The sequence below is a fragment of the Scyliorhinus canicula genome, chromosome 3, assembly GCF_902713615.1.
Source record: "Scyliorhinus canicula chromosome 3, sScyCan1.1, whole genome shotgun sequence".
Taxonomy (NCBI): Eukaryota; Metazoa; Chordata; class Chondrichthyes; order Carcharhiniformes; family Scyliorhinidae; genus Scyliorhinus; species Scyliorhinus canicula.
Genome location: NC_052148.1, coordinates 19,213,424 through 19,231,124, shown reverse-complemented (window position 1 = coordinate 19,231,124; position 17,701 = coordinate 19,213,424). Strand labels below are relative to the sequence as shown.

Below are 17,701 nucleotides of genomic sequence, written 5' to 3'. Positions count from 1 at the left end.
AAATTGGAGGAGCACAGAGATCTTGGAGGGCTAGAGAAGGTTAGAGGGATAGATGTTTGAGTTTTTGATGTTTGATGCCAAGTTTGAGGCCCACAGACAAGGGGCATAGAAAATAAAGAAAATAACATCTAATTATCTGCAGCTGAATGTGGCTGAAAAAGATACTGGGGAAGCTAACTTAGGACACCTTAAGTGAAGTGTTGTCGTAATATGAAGCAGTGGGTTTAAATTGGGATGATTCATCCCAGCATGATTCATGGTGGAAACAACCAGGCTCCCATTGATAGTTGTGAAGTAGAATTCAGTCAACCTGTCAAGGACTGTCATTCTGAAGGATCAAACAGCATTTCCTTTCTTCCTGAACAAGAGAGATGCGAAAACTCTGTTGCGTTAGTTGCATTTGACACTTGATTCTATTTTAATGAAATGTTTAGAGCATCTTTCAGCAGTTATTATGGTTCAATGAAACTCAGACACTGTCATCGATACCCAGACACTGTCATCGATACCCAGACACAGTCACTCAATACCCAGACACTGTCATCGATACCCAGACACTGTCATCGATACCCAGACACTGTCATTGATACCCAAGACACTGTCAGTCAATACCCAGACACTGTCATCAATACCCAGACACTGTCATTGATAGCCAAACACTGTCACTCAATACCCAGACACTGTCATCGATACCCAGACACTGTCATCGATACCCAGACACTGTCACTCAATACCCAGACACTGTCACTCAATACCCAGACACTGTCATCGATACCCAGACACTGTCATCGATACCCAGACACTGTCATCGATACCCAGACACTGTCATCGATACCCAGACACTGTCACTCGATACCCAGACACTGTCATCGATACCCAGACACTGTCATCGATACCCAGACACTGTCATCGATACCCAGACACAGTCACTCAATACCCAGACACTGTCATCGATACCCAGACACTGTCACTCGATACCCAGACACTGTCATCGATACCCAGACACTGTCATCGATACCCAGACACTGTCATCGATACCCAGACACTGTCATCGATACCCAGACACTGTCATCGATACCCAGACACTGTCATCGATACCCAGACACTGTCACTCGATACCCAGACACTGTCATCGATACCCAGACACTGTCATCGATACCCAGACACTGTCATCGATACCCAGACACTGTCATCGATACCCAGACACTGTCATCGATACCCAGACACTGTCATCGATACCCAGACACTGTCATCGATACCCAGACACTGTCATCGATACCCAGACACTGTCATCGATACCCAGACACTGTCACTCAATACCCAGACACTGTCATCGATACCCAGACACTGTCATCGATACCCAGACACTGTCATCGATACCCAGACACTGTCATCGATACCCAGACACTGTCATCGATACCCAGACACTGTCATCGATACCCAGACACTGTCATCGATACCCAGACACTGTCATCGAATACCCAGCACTAGTCACTCGATACCCAGACACTGTCCATCGAATCCCAGACACTGCACTCGATACCCAGGCCACAGCATCGATACCCAAGACACTGTCACTCGATACCCAGACACTGTCATCGATACCCAGACACTGTCACTCAATACCCAGACACTGTCATCGATCCCAAGACACTGTCATTCAATACCCAGACACTGTCATCGATACCCAGACACTGTCATCGATACCCAGACACAGTCACTCAATACCCAGACACTGTCATCGATACCCAGACACTGTCATCGATACCCAGACACTGTCACTCAATACCCAGACACTGTCATCGATACCCAGACACTGTCATCGATACCCAGACACTGTCATCGAATACCCAGCCACCTGTCACTCGAATACCAGACACTGTCATCGAATACCCAGACACCTGTCACTCAATTACCCAGACACTGTCATCGATTACCCAGACACTGTCATCAATACCCAGACACTGTCATCGATACCCAGACACTGTCATCGATACCCAGACACTGTCATCGATACCCAGACACTGTCACTCGATACCCAGACACTGTCATCGATACCCAGACACTGTCATCGATACCCAGACACTGTCATCGATACCCAGACACTGTCATCGATACCCAGACACTGTCATCGATACCCAGACACTGTCATCGATACCCAGACACTGTCATCGATACCCAGACACAGTCACTCAATACCCAGACACTGTCATCGATACCCAGACACTGTCATCGATACCCAGACACTGTCACTCGATACCCAGACACTGTCATCGATACCCAGACACTGTCATCGATACCCAGACACTGTCATCGATACCCAGACACTGTCACTCAATACCCAGACACTGTCATCGATACCCAGACACTGTCATCGATACCCAGACACTGTCATCGATACCCAGACACTGTCATCGATACCCAGACACTGTCATCGATACCCAGACACTGTCACTCAATACCCAGACACTGTCATCGATACCCAGACACTGTCATCGATACCCAGACACTGTCATCAATACCCAGACACTGTCACTCAATACCCAGACACTGTCATCGATACCCAGACACTGTCATCGATACCCAGACACTGTCATCGATACCCAGACACTGTCATCGATACCCAGACACTGTCATCGATACCCAGACACTGTCATCGATACCCAGACACTGTCACTCGATACCCAGACACTGTCACTCGATACCCAGACACTGTCATCGATACCCAGACACTGTCATCGATACCCAGACACTGTCATCGATACCCAGACACTGTCACTCGATACCCAGACACTGTCATCGATACCCAGACACTGTCATCAATACCCAGACACTGTCATCGATACCCAGACACTGTCATCGATACCCAGACACTGTCATCGATACCCAGACACTGTCATCGATACCCAGACACTGTCACTCAATACCCAGACACTGTCATCGATACCCAGACACTGTCACTCAATACCCAGACACTGTCATCGATACCCAGACACTGTCATCGATACCCAGACACTGTCACTCAATACCCAGACACTGTCACTCAATACCCAGACACTGTCATCGATACCCAGACACTGTCATCGATACCCAGACACTGTCATCGATACCCAGACACTGTCACTCAATACCCAGACACTGTCACTCAATACCCAGACACTGTCATCGATACCCAGACACTGTCATTGATACCCAGACACTGTCATCGATACCCAGACACTGTCATCGATACCCAGACACTGTTATCGATACCCAGACGCTGTGATCGATACCCAGACACTGTCATCGATACCCAGACACAGTCACTCAATATCCAGACACTGTCATTGATAGCCAAACACAGTCACTCGATACCCAGACACAGTCACTCAATACCCAGACACAGTCACTCAGTACCCAGACACTGTCATTGATACCCAGACATAGTCACTCGATACCCAGACACTGCCATTGATACCCAGACACTGTCATCAATACCCAGACGCTGTCATCGTTACCCAGACCCTGACACTCAATACCCATACACTGTCATCGATACCCAGACACTGTCATCGATACCCAGACACTGTCATCGATACCCAGACACAGTCACTCAATACCCAGACACTGTCATCAATACCCAGACACTGTCATCGATACCCAGACGCTGTGATCGATACCCAGACACTGTCATCGATACCCAGACACTGTCATCGATACCCAGACACTGTCACTCAATACCCAGACACTGTCATCGATACCCAGACACAGTCACTCAATACCCAGACACTGTCACTCAATACCCAGACACTGTCACTCAATACCCAGACACTGTCATCAATACCCAGACACAGTCACTCAATACCCAGACACTGTCATCGTTACCCAGACACTGCCATCGATACCCAGACACTGTCATCGATACCCAGACACTGTCATCGATACCCAGACACTGTTACTCGATACCCAGACACTGTCACTCAATACCCAGACACTGTCATCGATACCCAGACACTGTCATCGATACCCAGACACTGTCACCGATACCCAGACACTGTCATCGATACCCAGACACTGTCACTCAGTACCCAGACACTGTCATCGATACCCAGACTCTGTCACTCAATACCCAGACACTGTCATCGATACCCAGACACAGTCATCGATACCCAGACACTGTCATCAATACCCAGACACTGTCATCGATACCCAGACACAGTCATCGATACCCAGACACTGTCATCAATACCCAGACACTGTCACTCAATACCCAGACACTGTCATTGATACCCAGACACTGTCATCGATACCCAGACACTGTCATCGATACCCAGACACTGTCATCGATACCCAGACACAGTCATCGATACCCAGACACTGTCATCGATACCCAGACACTGTCATTGATACCCAGACACAGTCATTCAATACCCAGACACTGTCATCGATACCCAGACACTGTCATCGATACCCAGACACTGTCATCGATACCAAGACACTGTCATCGATACCCAGACACTGTCACTCAATCCCCAGACACTGTCATCGATACCCAGACACTGTCATCGATACCCAGACACTGTCATCGATACCCAGACACTGTCATCGATACCCAGACACTGTCATTCAATACCCAGACACTGTCACTCAATACCCAGACACTGTCATCGATACCCAGACACTGTCATCGATACCCAGACACAGTCACTCAATACCCAGACACTGTCATCAATACCAAGACACTGTCATCGATACCCAGACACTGTCACTCAATACCCAGACACTGTCATCGATACCCAGACACAGTCATCGATACCCAGACACTGTCACTCGATACCCAGCCACAGTCATCGATACCCAGACACTGTCATCAATACCCAGACACTGTCATCGATACCCAGACACAGTCACTCGATACCCAGACACTGTCATCGATACCAAGACACAGTCACTCGATACCCAGACACTGTCATCGATACCCAGACACTGTCATCGATACCCAGACACTGTCACTCAATACCCAGACACTGTCATCGATACCCAGACACTGTCACGTCATACCAGACACTGTCATCGTTACCCAGACACTGTCATCGATACCCAGACACTGTCATCGATACCCAGACACTGTCGTCGATACCCAGACACTGTCATCGATACCCAGACACTGTCATCGATACCCAGACACTGTCATCGATACCAAGACACAGTCACTCGATACCCAGACACTGTCATCGAATACCCAGACCACTGTCATCGATATACCAGACACTGTCATCGATACACAGACACTGTCATCGATACCCAGATCACTGTCATCAATACCCAGACACTGTCATCAGATACCCAGACACTGTCATCGATACCCAGACACATGTCATCGCATACGCCAGACACTGTCATCATTACCACAGACACTGTCATCGATACCCAGACACTGTCATCGATACCCAGACACTGTCATCGATACCCAGACACTGTCATCGATACCAAGACACTGTCACTCAATACCCAGACACTGTCATCCAATACCCAGACACTTGTCATCGCATACCCAGACACTGTCATCGATACCCAGACACTGTCTTCCACTCCACTATACCCAGACACTGTCACTCAATACCCAGACACTGTCATCGATACCCAGACACTGTCATCGATACCCAGACACTGTCATCGATACCCAGACACTGTCATCGATACCCAGACACTGTCATCGATACCCAGACACTGTCATCGATACCCAGACACTGTCATCGATACCCAGACACTGTCACTCGATACCCAGACACTGTCATCGATACCCAGACACTGTCATCGATACCCAGACACTGTCATCGATACCCAGACACTGTCACTCAATACCCAGACACTGTCATCGATACCCAGACACTGTCATCGATACCCAGACACTGTCATCGATACCCAGACACTGTCACTCGATACCCAGACACTGTCACTCAATACCCAGACACTGTCATCGATACCCAGACACTGTCATCGATACCCAGACACTGTCACTCAATACCCAGACACTGTCATCGATACCCAGACACTGTCATCGATACCCAGACACTGTCATCAATACCCAGACACTGTCATCGATACCCAGACACTGTCATCGATACCCAGACACTGTCATCGATACCAAGACACTGTCATCGATACCCAAACACTGTCACTCAATACCCAGACACTGTCATCGATACCCAGACACATGTCATCAATACCCAGACACGTCATCAGTACCAGACACTGTCATCGATACCCAGACACTGTCATCGATACCCAGACACTGTCATCGATACCCAGACACTGTCATCGATACCCAGACACTGTCATCGATACCCAGACACAGTCACTCAATACCCAGACACTGTCACTCAATACCCAGACACTGTCATCGATACCAAGACACAGTCACTCGATACCCAGACACTGTCATCAATACCCAGACACTGTCACTCAATACCCAGACACTGTCATCGATACCCAGACACTGTCATCGATACCCAGACACTGTCATCGATACCCAGACACAGTCACTCAATACCCAGACACTGTCATCGAATACCCAGACACTGTCATCGATACCCAGACACTGTCATCAGTACCCAGACACAGTCACTCGATACCCAGACACTGTCATCAATACCCAGACACTGTCATCGTTACCCAGACACTATCATCGTTACCCAGACACTGTCATCGATACCCAGACACTGTCATTGATACCCAGACACTGTCACTCAGTACCCAGACACTGTCATCGATACCCAGACACTGTCACTCAGTACCCAGACACTGTCACTCAATACCCAGACACTGTCATCGATACCCAGACTCTGTCATCGATACCCGGACACAGTCACTCAATACCCAGACACTGTCAGCGATACCCAGACACAGTCACTCAATACACTGACACTCTCACTCAATACACAACCTTATGTTGGGTGCGCTTTCCAAGGTCTGGTGCAGACGCGATGGGCCGAATGGCCTTCTTCTGCACCGTAGTGATTCAATGTACCATCCAGCCCAGTGCCCACCCACCAGGAGTCTCCTATTGCCTAGGAAACCCCCCTCCGGTGCCATTATTCATGGTCCATGTTTGCGGAGATCAGTGCTAAATGGCGTCATGATAAGGTCTCCCTGGTGCAGGCATTTGTTCCTGAGCCTTGGGCGAATTGGCACTGACATATTTAAATGTGCCTAATGACTCACTTAAAGTTGTTAATCTGGATCTCGCCCAGCGAGGGCGAGATGCAGATCGCGACATCTTGCGAGATCTTGTTCGAACATCATAAATCTCATGAGAGGTCTCTCGCAAGATTACCACCTCGCCATGATACCCACCGAGCTTTGCACGATGAGGCCATATGATCATGCTCTAAATCACAGGGAGAAATTGACACAATAAAACCTAATGCAGAAGAGCACTTTATGCCATGGATGAATTGCTCTAACGCATTTGGAGACTTTCACAATGCTGGTCAATTTAATGGTCACTTTCATTTTAAGATTAAAGCTCCATCATTTATCATTATTAAAAATATGTTTAACTTATCATACACTGTTACATTTTGGCATGTGAAATTGTCAACAACTTTTGAGCTTACGTCTAAAAATGTTTACAACTCCATACTAGGCTTCCCTTCATGTTTCACAACTCCTTCAAGAAGCCATGAACCATGTCTCAGTTCAAAATGGGTCTGTTTTTTGATTGGAATCGTTGTTTTTGCTTTAATGCCAGCCCTGCAGAGGGCAGGATTGCTATATATGGGACAATAAAAACCCACACGACGGGAATAGGTGCAGAAATACTGAAAGTCCGAGCCTGCTGCCATTTTTAGTTCGGCTGGCTTCCATTCCTAGATGTATGGAGGCATGAAAGTCTGGCTCTATCATACGACACTGATACACCATCACTTGACACCCAGATGCAGTCACTCGATAACCATTGTTGCCCAATACCCAAACACTGATACACCCACTGTCCCTCGACACCCAGACATGGTCACTCGATTACCATGGTCACCCAATACCCAAAGACTATCATTCGACAACCTGATGGCACCACTGAACACACAGACATTATCACTCAATACCCTGGGACTGTCACTTGATACCCAGACTTTGTCATTTGATATTCATACAGTTGCTCGATACACAGACACTATCACTCAATACCCCCACAGTCCTCTGGCTCCGGCATTCAATACCACGTTATTGCCACCTTGTGCCCACGGTTCCTCAATGAAATGTCCTCCCCGTGTGCGCGTGGGTTTCCTCCGGGTGCTCCGGTTTCCTCCCACAGTCCAAAGATGTGCGGGTTAGGTGGATTGGCCAGGCTAAATTGCCCATAGTGTAAGGTTAATGGGGGGATTGTTGGGTTACGGGTATACCGGTTACGTGGGTTAAGTAGGGTGATCATTGCTCGGCACAACATCGAGGGCCGAAGGGCCTGTTCTGTGCTGTACTGTTCTATGTTCTATGAAATACTTCAGTGAAACTACCGTGCCCTTGTACCATAACGTCAAACAGAGGAGCTTGCCCAGTGCAATCCACATCCAAATCACTTCCTCCACACCTCCTCTTTTTGCAGGCTTTCGTGGTCGAGAGACACATATAATAGTGCTCCGTTCGGAGGAGCGATCACTGGTGTTTCTTGCCAGTTTAACCTGGCACAAAGCTTTTGGAGCTAAGTCATTCAGGAACAAAATCAGGAAGCATTTTTTCACCCAAGTGGCCAGTGAAAGTCTGAAACTCTCTTCCCCTGCCCTGTTTAAAAAATAAACTCACAATGCTTAGAGCCAAATGAAGTTTCAAAACGGAGATGGATAGATTGTTGTCGGGTAAGGGGAACACGGGTTATGGGTCAAAGGTAGGTATGGTTGAGAGGTGATTAGCAGTTGTTTAAAATCACGAGGGGACTAGACAGATAAGATAGTGAGAGACTTCCCATTGGCAGAAGGATCGAGAGCCAGCGGACTTTGAGTAAAGGCGACATGTGAAAATCCTCTTTATGCAGCAAGTGGTTGGGGCCTGGAATTACAGGGCCTGAGAGTGGGGTGATCATAGATCATAGAATTTACAGTGCAGAAGGAGGCCATTCGGCCCATTCAGCCTTCACCGGCTCTTGGAAACAGAACCCTACTTAAGTCCACGCCTCCACCCTATCCCCGTAACCCAGTAACCCCACCTAACTATTTTTTGGACACTAAGGGCAATTTATCATGGCCAATCCACCTAACCTGCACATCTTTGGACTGTGGGAGGAAACCGGAGCACCCGGAGGAAACCCACACAGACACGGGGAGAAAGTGCAGACTCCGCACAGACAGTGACCCAAGTGACCCAAGCCGGGAATCGAACCTGGGACCTTGGAGCTGTGAAGCAACTGTGCTAACCACTGTGCTCCCATGCTGCTGTGGGGACAGATTCAATTGTGGCTTTCAAAAGAGGCATTGGATAAGCAGCTAAAGGGGAACAATTTGCTGGGAAGTGGGGGTGGGTAGCTAAATTGCATTTGCAAATTACCAGCACGAACTCGATGGGTTGAATGGCCTCCTCCCATGCTATTGCCATCCTGTTCTTCCATGAAGTGGAGTGGAGATGTGGACCAGCCACAATTTAGTTGAATAACGATGCAGGCCCAAGGGGCTGAATGGCCTCCTCCTGTTCCTAATGTTACTGTGCTGTTCCTATTAAAGGAAGGGAAGGTGGAAATTGTCGGGCAGCACGCCTTAAAAAGAGGAAATTACATTGACATTATAAGAAGTAGCACAGATGAATCAGCTCGACATGTCACACTAATTATTTGCTGCTTGCTGTGAACAGATGTGGGAAGAAGCCATTCATCTCTGCAAGGAGCTGGCAGAACAGTACGAGATGCAGGTCTTTGATTATGAACTACTGAGTGAGACCCTGGTGAGTAAATGCGAGCTTGCATTGATTATGATAAGCTAATGATGATTGACGATGCCCATTTCCCGCTCGGAGTTTAGTCTTTAACTCTCCACGGCCTTTTGTCTAATCCAGGGGAGAATCACTGACAGGGCAGTGAGAGATGCCAAGCCTTGGAAGAAGTTGAAAGGTTAATGGCGGAAGTCATTCGGCTCCTAGACCTTTCCTCAGGAACAGCTCACTACTGCCTCACTGTCAATCGGCATGTCCTCCTTGCATCAGCCTTGGGCCTGGAGTTGTCTGATTGGGGGCAGAGGTTTACTCTGGTCACTCCAGCTGGTGCATCTTTGTTTTCTCCCAACCTGTGTCTCATTTTCTAATAGCCATCTACTTTTTCACAGCGAATGAATTCTTGCACAAATGATACTTGGTTTTTGTACACAAAAACAGAGAAATCATGTTAAACCTATATTAATAGTCAATTGGTAGTAAAGGACTTACTGAAAAAGGAGACATGCTGTCAAAGTTTTTCGCCTTCCACTCATCATGACAGCTGCAAGATTCTCGAATCTCGGAGGAAACAACAATTTAAACTGCAAACAAACAAACAAGGAACAGGAACAGGCCATTCAGCCTCTCAAGCCTGCTCCGTCATTTAATAAGGTCATGACTGACCTGATATTAATGTCAAATTTGTATCCAGCCTAACCCCTCCCCTACCAGCCCCACAATAACCCCAACAGATACAAGACTAGCCTATCCAACCTTTCGTGAATTAGTCTGCCAAACTTTCTCTGAACTGCTTCCGATGTATTTATTTTTTCCCTTAACTGAGTGACCAGTACAGTGCACTGTACTCCAAATGTGATCTGACTGGTGCCCTGTGCAACAGAAGCATAAGCTTCCTACTTAACTGTTCAATTCTTCTTGCTTATATTCTAACATTCTATTAGCTTTTCTAAATATTTGCTTGAACTGTACACTAGCATTTTTGTATCTCGTGCACCAGGACACCCAGATTCCTCTGCACCCTCTCACCATTTAGATAATATGCTTGTTTTTTATTCTTTATGCCAAAATGGACAATTTCACAATTCCCACCTTATATTCCATTTGCTGGTTATTTTCCCACTAACATAACCTATCTAGGTCTTTTTTTTTCACTCTGTTATGTCCTCTTCACAACTTACTTTCCTACCTATCTTTGTGTCATCAGCAAACTTGGTACCCGTCCCTTCAATTCCTTCATCCAAGTATTTATATGAATTGTAAACAGTTGAGGCCACAGCACTAATCCTTGTGGCACACCATTTGTTACATGTTACCAACCTGAAAAGGCACATTTACGATTACTCTCTGCTTCTTGTTAGACAGCCAATCATCTATCCATGCCAATATGTTACCTCCGAACCATGAGCTTTTATTTTCCACAATAACCTTTGATGTGGCACTTTATCAAATGCCTCCCAGAAATCTAAGTACAGTACACACACTGGTTCCCCTTTATCCATAGCACATGTCCTCAAAGAACTCCAATAAAGGTTTACCAGAAGGTTTACCAGACTGATTCTAGGGATGGCGGGACTGTCATATGAGGAGAGATTGACAAGGTTGGGATTGTTCTCGCTGGAGTTCAGAAGAATCGGGAGATCTCATAGAGATTTATAAAATTTTGATGGGACTAGACAGGGTAGATGCAGGGAATATGTTACGAATGAAGGGTGTGTCCAGAACCAGAGGTCTGAGGATTCAGGGTAAACCATTTCGGACAGAGATAAGGAGACACTTCTTCACCCAAAGAGTGGTGAGCCTGTGGAATTCATTGCCACAGGAAGTAGTTGATGCTACAACTTTGAATATATTCAAGAGATGGCTAGATATAGCACTTGGGGAGAATGGAATCAAAGACTATGGGGAGAAAGCAGGATTAGGCTATTGAGTTGGATGATCAGCCATCATCGTGATGAATGGCAGAGCAGGCTCGAATGGCCAAAAGGCCGCCTCCTGCTCCTATCTTCTATGTATCTATGTAAGTTGGTTAAACATGATTTCTCTTTTATGAAACCACATTGACTGCCTGATTACCTTGAATTTATCCAAGGGCCCTGCTGTAGCTTCTTTAATAATAACTTCTAACATTTTCCCTTCGACAAATGTAGTTTCCCACTTCCTGTCTACCTCCCATTTTGAATAATGGAGCTACATTTGCTATCTTCCAATAGAACATAGAACAGTACAGCACAGAACAGGCCCTTCGGCCCTCGATGTTGTGCCGAGCCATGATCACCCTACTCAAACCCACGTATCCACCCTATACCCGTAACCCAACAACCCAACAACCCCCCCCTTAACCTTACTTTTTAGGACACTACGGGCAATTTAGCATGGCCAATCCACCTAACCCGCACATCTTTGGACTGTGGGAGGAAACCGGAGCACCCGGAGGAAACCCACGCACACAGGGGGAGGACGTGCAGACTCCACACAGACAGTGACCCAGCCGGGAATCGAACCTGGGACCCTGGAGCTGTGAAGCATTGATGCTAACCACCATGCTACCCTGCTGCCCCTAATGGGGCAATCTAATGGGTATTTCCATGGGCCAGCAGCTCCAACAATTTAGTCAGTACCACTTCTCTGGTGATTGTAATTTTCCTGAGTTCCTCCCGTCCTTCCATTTCCTGGTGTCTAGCTGCTGCTGAGATATTACTTGTATCCTATATAATGAAGACTAATGCAAAATATTAATTCTCCAGACTCACTTTCTATAAGGCAATGTTTCCTTTGTTAACTCTTTTAAAAATATTGAGAATAACTCTTGCTATCTGTTTTTAGATTTCTGGCTAACTTCCTCTTGAACTTTAATTTTCCCTCCTTGTTAATCCTTTGAAATGAAATGAATGATAATCGCTTATTGTCACGAGTAGGCTTCAATGAAGTTACTGTGAAAAGCCCCTAGTCACCACATTCCGGCGCCTGTCCAGGGAGGCTGGTACGGGAATCGAACCGTGCTGCTGGCCTGCTTGGTCTGCTTTAAAAGCCAGCGATTTAGCCCAGTGAGCTAAACCAGTCCCTTTTAGCCATCTTTTGCTGTTGCTCGTATTCTGTCCTGTCTTCTGACCTGCCACTTGTCTTTGCACAATGATATGCTTTTTCTTTAAGTTTGATACAATCTTTAAACATTTGTGTTAACGGTGGGTGGTGGGTTCACCCTTCGGACATTTTCTTACTCATTGGAATGTATCTATTTTGTACCTTCTGAAATATCCCCTTAAATGTTTGCCACTGCATCGCTATAGACGTATCTGGCACAGTGGTTAGCATTGTTGCTTCACACAGCACCAGGGACCCCGGTTCAATTCCTGGCTTGGGTCACTGTCTATGCAGAGACTGCGCGTTCTCCCCGTGTCTGCGTGGATTTTCTCTGGATGCTCCGGTTTCCTCCCACAAGTACCGAAAGTCGTACTTGTTAGATGAATTGGGCATTCTGAATTCTCCCTCTGTGTATCTGAACAGGCGCCGGAGTGTGGCGACTAGGGGTATTTTCACAGTAACTTCATTGCAGTGTTAATGTCAGCCTACTTGTGTCACTAATAATGATTGTTATTATTATAACCTAACCTGGGGCAGCATGGTGGCAGAGTGGTGAGCACTGCTGCCTACAGCGTGGGTAGCCCGGGTTCGAATCCCGGCCCTGGTCATTGCCTGTGTAGTTTGCATATTCTCCCCGTGTCTGTGTGGGTTTTACCCCCACAGCCCAATGATGTGCAGGGTAGGTGGATTGGCCACGCTAAATAATTGGGTACTCAAAATGTATTTATTTTTTAAAATTATTATAATCTATCCTTTAACCTAATTTGCCAATTAAAACTATGAAGAGACTGGTGACCCAGGTATAGCTGATGACTTGATGGAGTTCCCGCTGAGCTAGGTGGGACGACACCACCAGAAACCAGAACTTTACTTGTTCCAGCTAGAAATGCACCTATGCCACCTTGGAACAGCCCAGTAACCAATAGCAACAAGCCGACCATTTGTAAACGTCAACAAAGTAGCGACCCATCTCCTCCATATTGGCAAGGCACCCCTGGAGAAAGAAGTGAAAAATCAAAGAAAGACTGAGTGGAGAGCCTTTCAAAGGCATTACAATTTCAGAACATGCCCTGAATGCTTCACTGCAGTGGGGTTGGACAACATGCTTGTGGAACATCGAGAGTCTTTGTAAGGAAGAGTCAAGTGTTTATTTTGCGCACACATTAACTTTACTTTTTTGTACATTTCTCAGCAAAAAGGTCATGTCCAACACTGAGTTCCTTAAGCATCTTGGCCCACGTGCCTGCTGCTGGTTGACTCAATTCCTCACAAGGGTTACCTGTGATGGAAGTCTGTCTAAACCCTGACACATGTCCAATGTCATCAGCCTTCCAAAACCAGGCAAAAGTCCAAACCGACCTTCAAGCTACCGACCAATATCACTGCTCTCCTAGTGAGGCAAGGTCTGAGGGTGTCTCACCCCACAGTGGGTAGAGCCAGAGGTGGGGAAAATCTTGAAAGCTGAACAAGCTGACTTTCGGTGATGGCGTAGAACATGCGACTATCTGCATTGAAAATGACTTTGAAAATCACCTCAAAACAGGCGCTGTCTTTTACTGCAACACATGGCACGGTCTGGCACACTGGTCTCCTTGTCAAAGTCTCGAGTCCTCCCTCCCCTTGGGTCACTGATCATCAAATTACGATTCTGTTACAGACGATTCCGGGTACACATGGGTGATGAGGCAAACCACCTTCCCCAGGAATCTGTCCTAGCCTCAACTCTTTCCAATCTCGATATCAAAAATCTGCTTCTCGGAAATTCATCAATTCTGATGATATCTGCGGTGCCTCGAACATTTTCTAAACTAGATGCATTGCTAATTAACATGGTTGCAAAGTTGTCTGACTAATATAAAATGTGGCACCTTCAGCCTAGCAGCAACAAAACAATCTCAAGTGTATTCCACCTCCACAATGCCAGTGCCAAGAGGGAACTCAACATCTCCCTGAATGGCAAGAGAGTGAATCATGAACAACATCCTATTTATCTTGGTGTTAACCTTGGCTGAATACTGACATGCAAAGGAGATCTGAGCAAGATAGAAACAAAGATCAAACACAAAATAACCTCCTCTGCAAATCTTCTGACTCTTCATGGGGTGTAGATACTCAAACCTTAAGGACCTCAGCTCTTCACATTGCCCACTCAACTGCAGTGTGCTGTGAATCAGTATGGTACAACCTATCCCGCATCAGTCTTGTAGATACCCGGCTTAACATGACAATGTGTATCTTCTCAAGTGCCCTCTGATCAACTCAAATCTCCTGGCTCCGCATCTTGAGCAATGTCCTACCCCTTCAAATAAGGAGGGAGATTGCAACAGAAAGATTCTGGAGAAGGTTTACATCAACCCAAGCCTGCCGCGATACAAGGATCTTACCAATCCACCGGTTGCTTGCCTCCCATCATTATGGGCTGTATGTCTAAGCCCACCATGCCAAGGAATAATAGCAGAGTCCCGATGGCAACAGGAATGGAACCAGCACAATACCATTAAAAACCACTTCCTCACCACAGATCCCACAACCTGCCCACCCGGCTTCAACCTGCCACGCCAACATTGGGCGCTCCTCAACTGTTTCCACATTGGCCAAGGCCTTTGTGCAGCAAATTAGCACAAATGGGGCTTTGCAGAGGACTGGGACTGCGGTTGCAGTGCACCCCAATCAATGACTCACATTACTGAAGATTGCCCTCTGACAAAATTTGGCGCTGGACTCAGAGAGCTCCATTTAGCCACTGCAGAAGTTATTGCCTGGCTTGGTGATTTCTGCACGCACTCAAAGTAATAATTTGCCACTGATTAAGATGAAGACCATCCCAACAGTGCAGCTCCCACTTTTCCCAGTACTGGTGCCAGTGCCCCATGAATGGAAACCCATGGTGTTGTTGTTGTTTGAGTCTTCCTGTCCACACTCAGTGCTCTCCCAAGCTCACCTTCCGGCAAGACACAATGGATAACTCTCTGGAGCAGCCCGATCCCTTTACTGATCAGTGCTCTTGTCCTGCCTTGTCAGCCACGACTCTTTGGGCTGCAGCCTGGTCTCTGTCTCAGAATGTTGCAGGTTCCAACTCCACTGCAGAAGTCTGAATACCAAAATCTCAGCTGACATTTCAGTACAGTCCTGAGGGAGTGCCGGACTGTAGGGGGTCTCTCGAATGAGATGTCAAATTGATGCCCTTTCTCCTTTCACAAAAGAGATCTCGGAGATCTTGTGGCAATATTTCAGATGAACAGGCAAGTTATCTCTGTCTTTTAGCCCATATTAATCCTTCAATCAACATCACAAAAAGCATATCTTCAGGATTATCTCATTATTGGTTGTGGCATCTCACTGTGCACAAATATTATGCTGTGTGCCCGACATAACAACAGTGATTCCCCTTCAGAAGTACTTCACGGTATGAACAGTGTTGGTAGTGTATGACACGATATAAATCAGGAAGTTATAGGTACACGTAACAAGGGTAATAAAATAATCATGGGGAAATTCAATCAACCAATGGATTGAGTAAACCTAATGAGCAGTAATGCTGTGGAGGACAAATTCCAGGAATGTATACAAGATGGTTTTCTAGAACAGTGTGTTGAGGAACCAATTAAAGAATGGACTATTCTAGATTTGGCAATGTTCAGTGAGAAAGGGCTAATTAATAAATCTCACAGTAAAGAGGCCTTGAGGCAAGAATGACTATAATATGATGGAATTCCGCATTAAGTTTGAAACTGATGTAGTTCAATCCAGCAGCCACAGACCCACCCCATGCTGAGTGGGTGGGTGCTGGGAGGAGAATATTGCCAACATTATAAAGATGGAAAGTTGCTTGTGGGACATAGAGAATCTTTGCAAGGAAGAGTCAAGTGTTTATTTTGCGCACACATAAACTTTACTTTTTTGTACATTTCACAGCAACGCCAAGCCAAGTTCTATGAAAAAATCATGAATGTTCTGAGGCCGAAACCTGACTACTTTGCAATTGGCTACTATGGCCAAAGTTTCCCCACCTTCATCCGGGTAAGTATATCATTCTATTTTGCAAAAGAATGTGCTCTATTTTCCTCAAGAGTGAAGGATGCGTTATAACTCATGGGTAGACCAAAGCTTTTGTCTGTGGAAACTAGCATAGAGGCAATGTCAATGGCTGAGGAAACTGGCTTGATCCTGTCGGGAACTTGGAAGAGTAAGAGGTGATGTCATTCAAACATACAAGATTCTTAAGGGGCTTTAAAGGGTAGATACTGAGAGGATGTTCCCCCTGGCTGTCAGGAACAAGGGGACGCAGTGTCAGGATAAGGGGCTGATCATTTAGGACAGACATGAGACAACTTTATCATTCGGGGGGTTGTGAGTCTTTTAAATTCTCTACCCTAGAAGGGTAGAAAGCCCCAGAAAGTCCCATTACTGAATATGTTTTAGGCTGTGATAGGTAGATTTATGGGGCGGGATTCTCCACAAACAGGCTCTGGCGCCGAGGAATGGCATGAACCACTCTGGTGTTGGGCCGCCCCAAAGGTGCGGAATCCTCTGAATGGAGGGCTGTGGTTTAGTGTGTTCTACAGGGACCAGTGCTGGGACCTTTGCTGTTTTTAGTGCATATAAATAATTTGGAGGAAAACGTAGTTGGTCTGATGGCTAAGTTTGCGGACGACACAACAGTTGGTGAAATTGCGAGGGCAATGAGGACTGTCAGAGGACACAGCAGGATATAGATCGGTTG

The 17,701-nt window shown here is 46.5% G+C and overlaps 1 protein-coding gene across 1 annotated transcript in view; it reads left to right on the top strand.

Moving 5' to 3' along the window:
• The window catches only part of LOC119963845 (dedicator of cytokinesis protein 2-like), a 1,353,280-nt gene that overhangs the window by 1,241,943 nt on the left and 93,636 nt on the right, over positions 1-17,701 (top strand). The window contains 2 exon segments of the mRNA XM_038793193.1: positions 9,820-9,909; positions 16,894-16,998. Of these exon segments, the coding sequence (XP_038649121.1) occupies positions 9,820-9,909; positions 16,894-16,998 (195 nt within the window).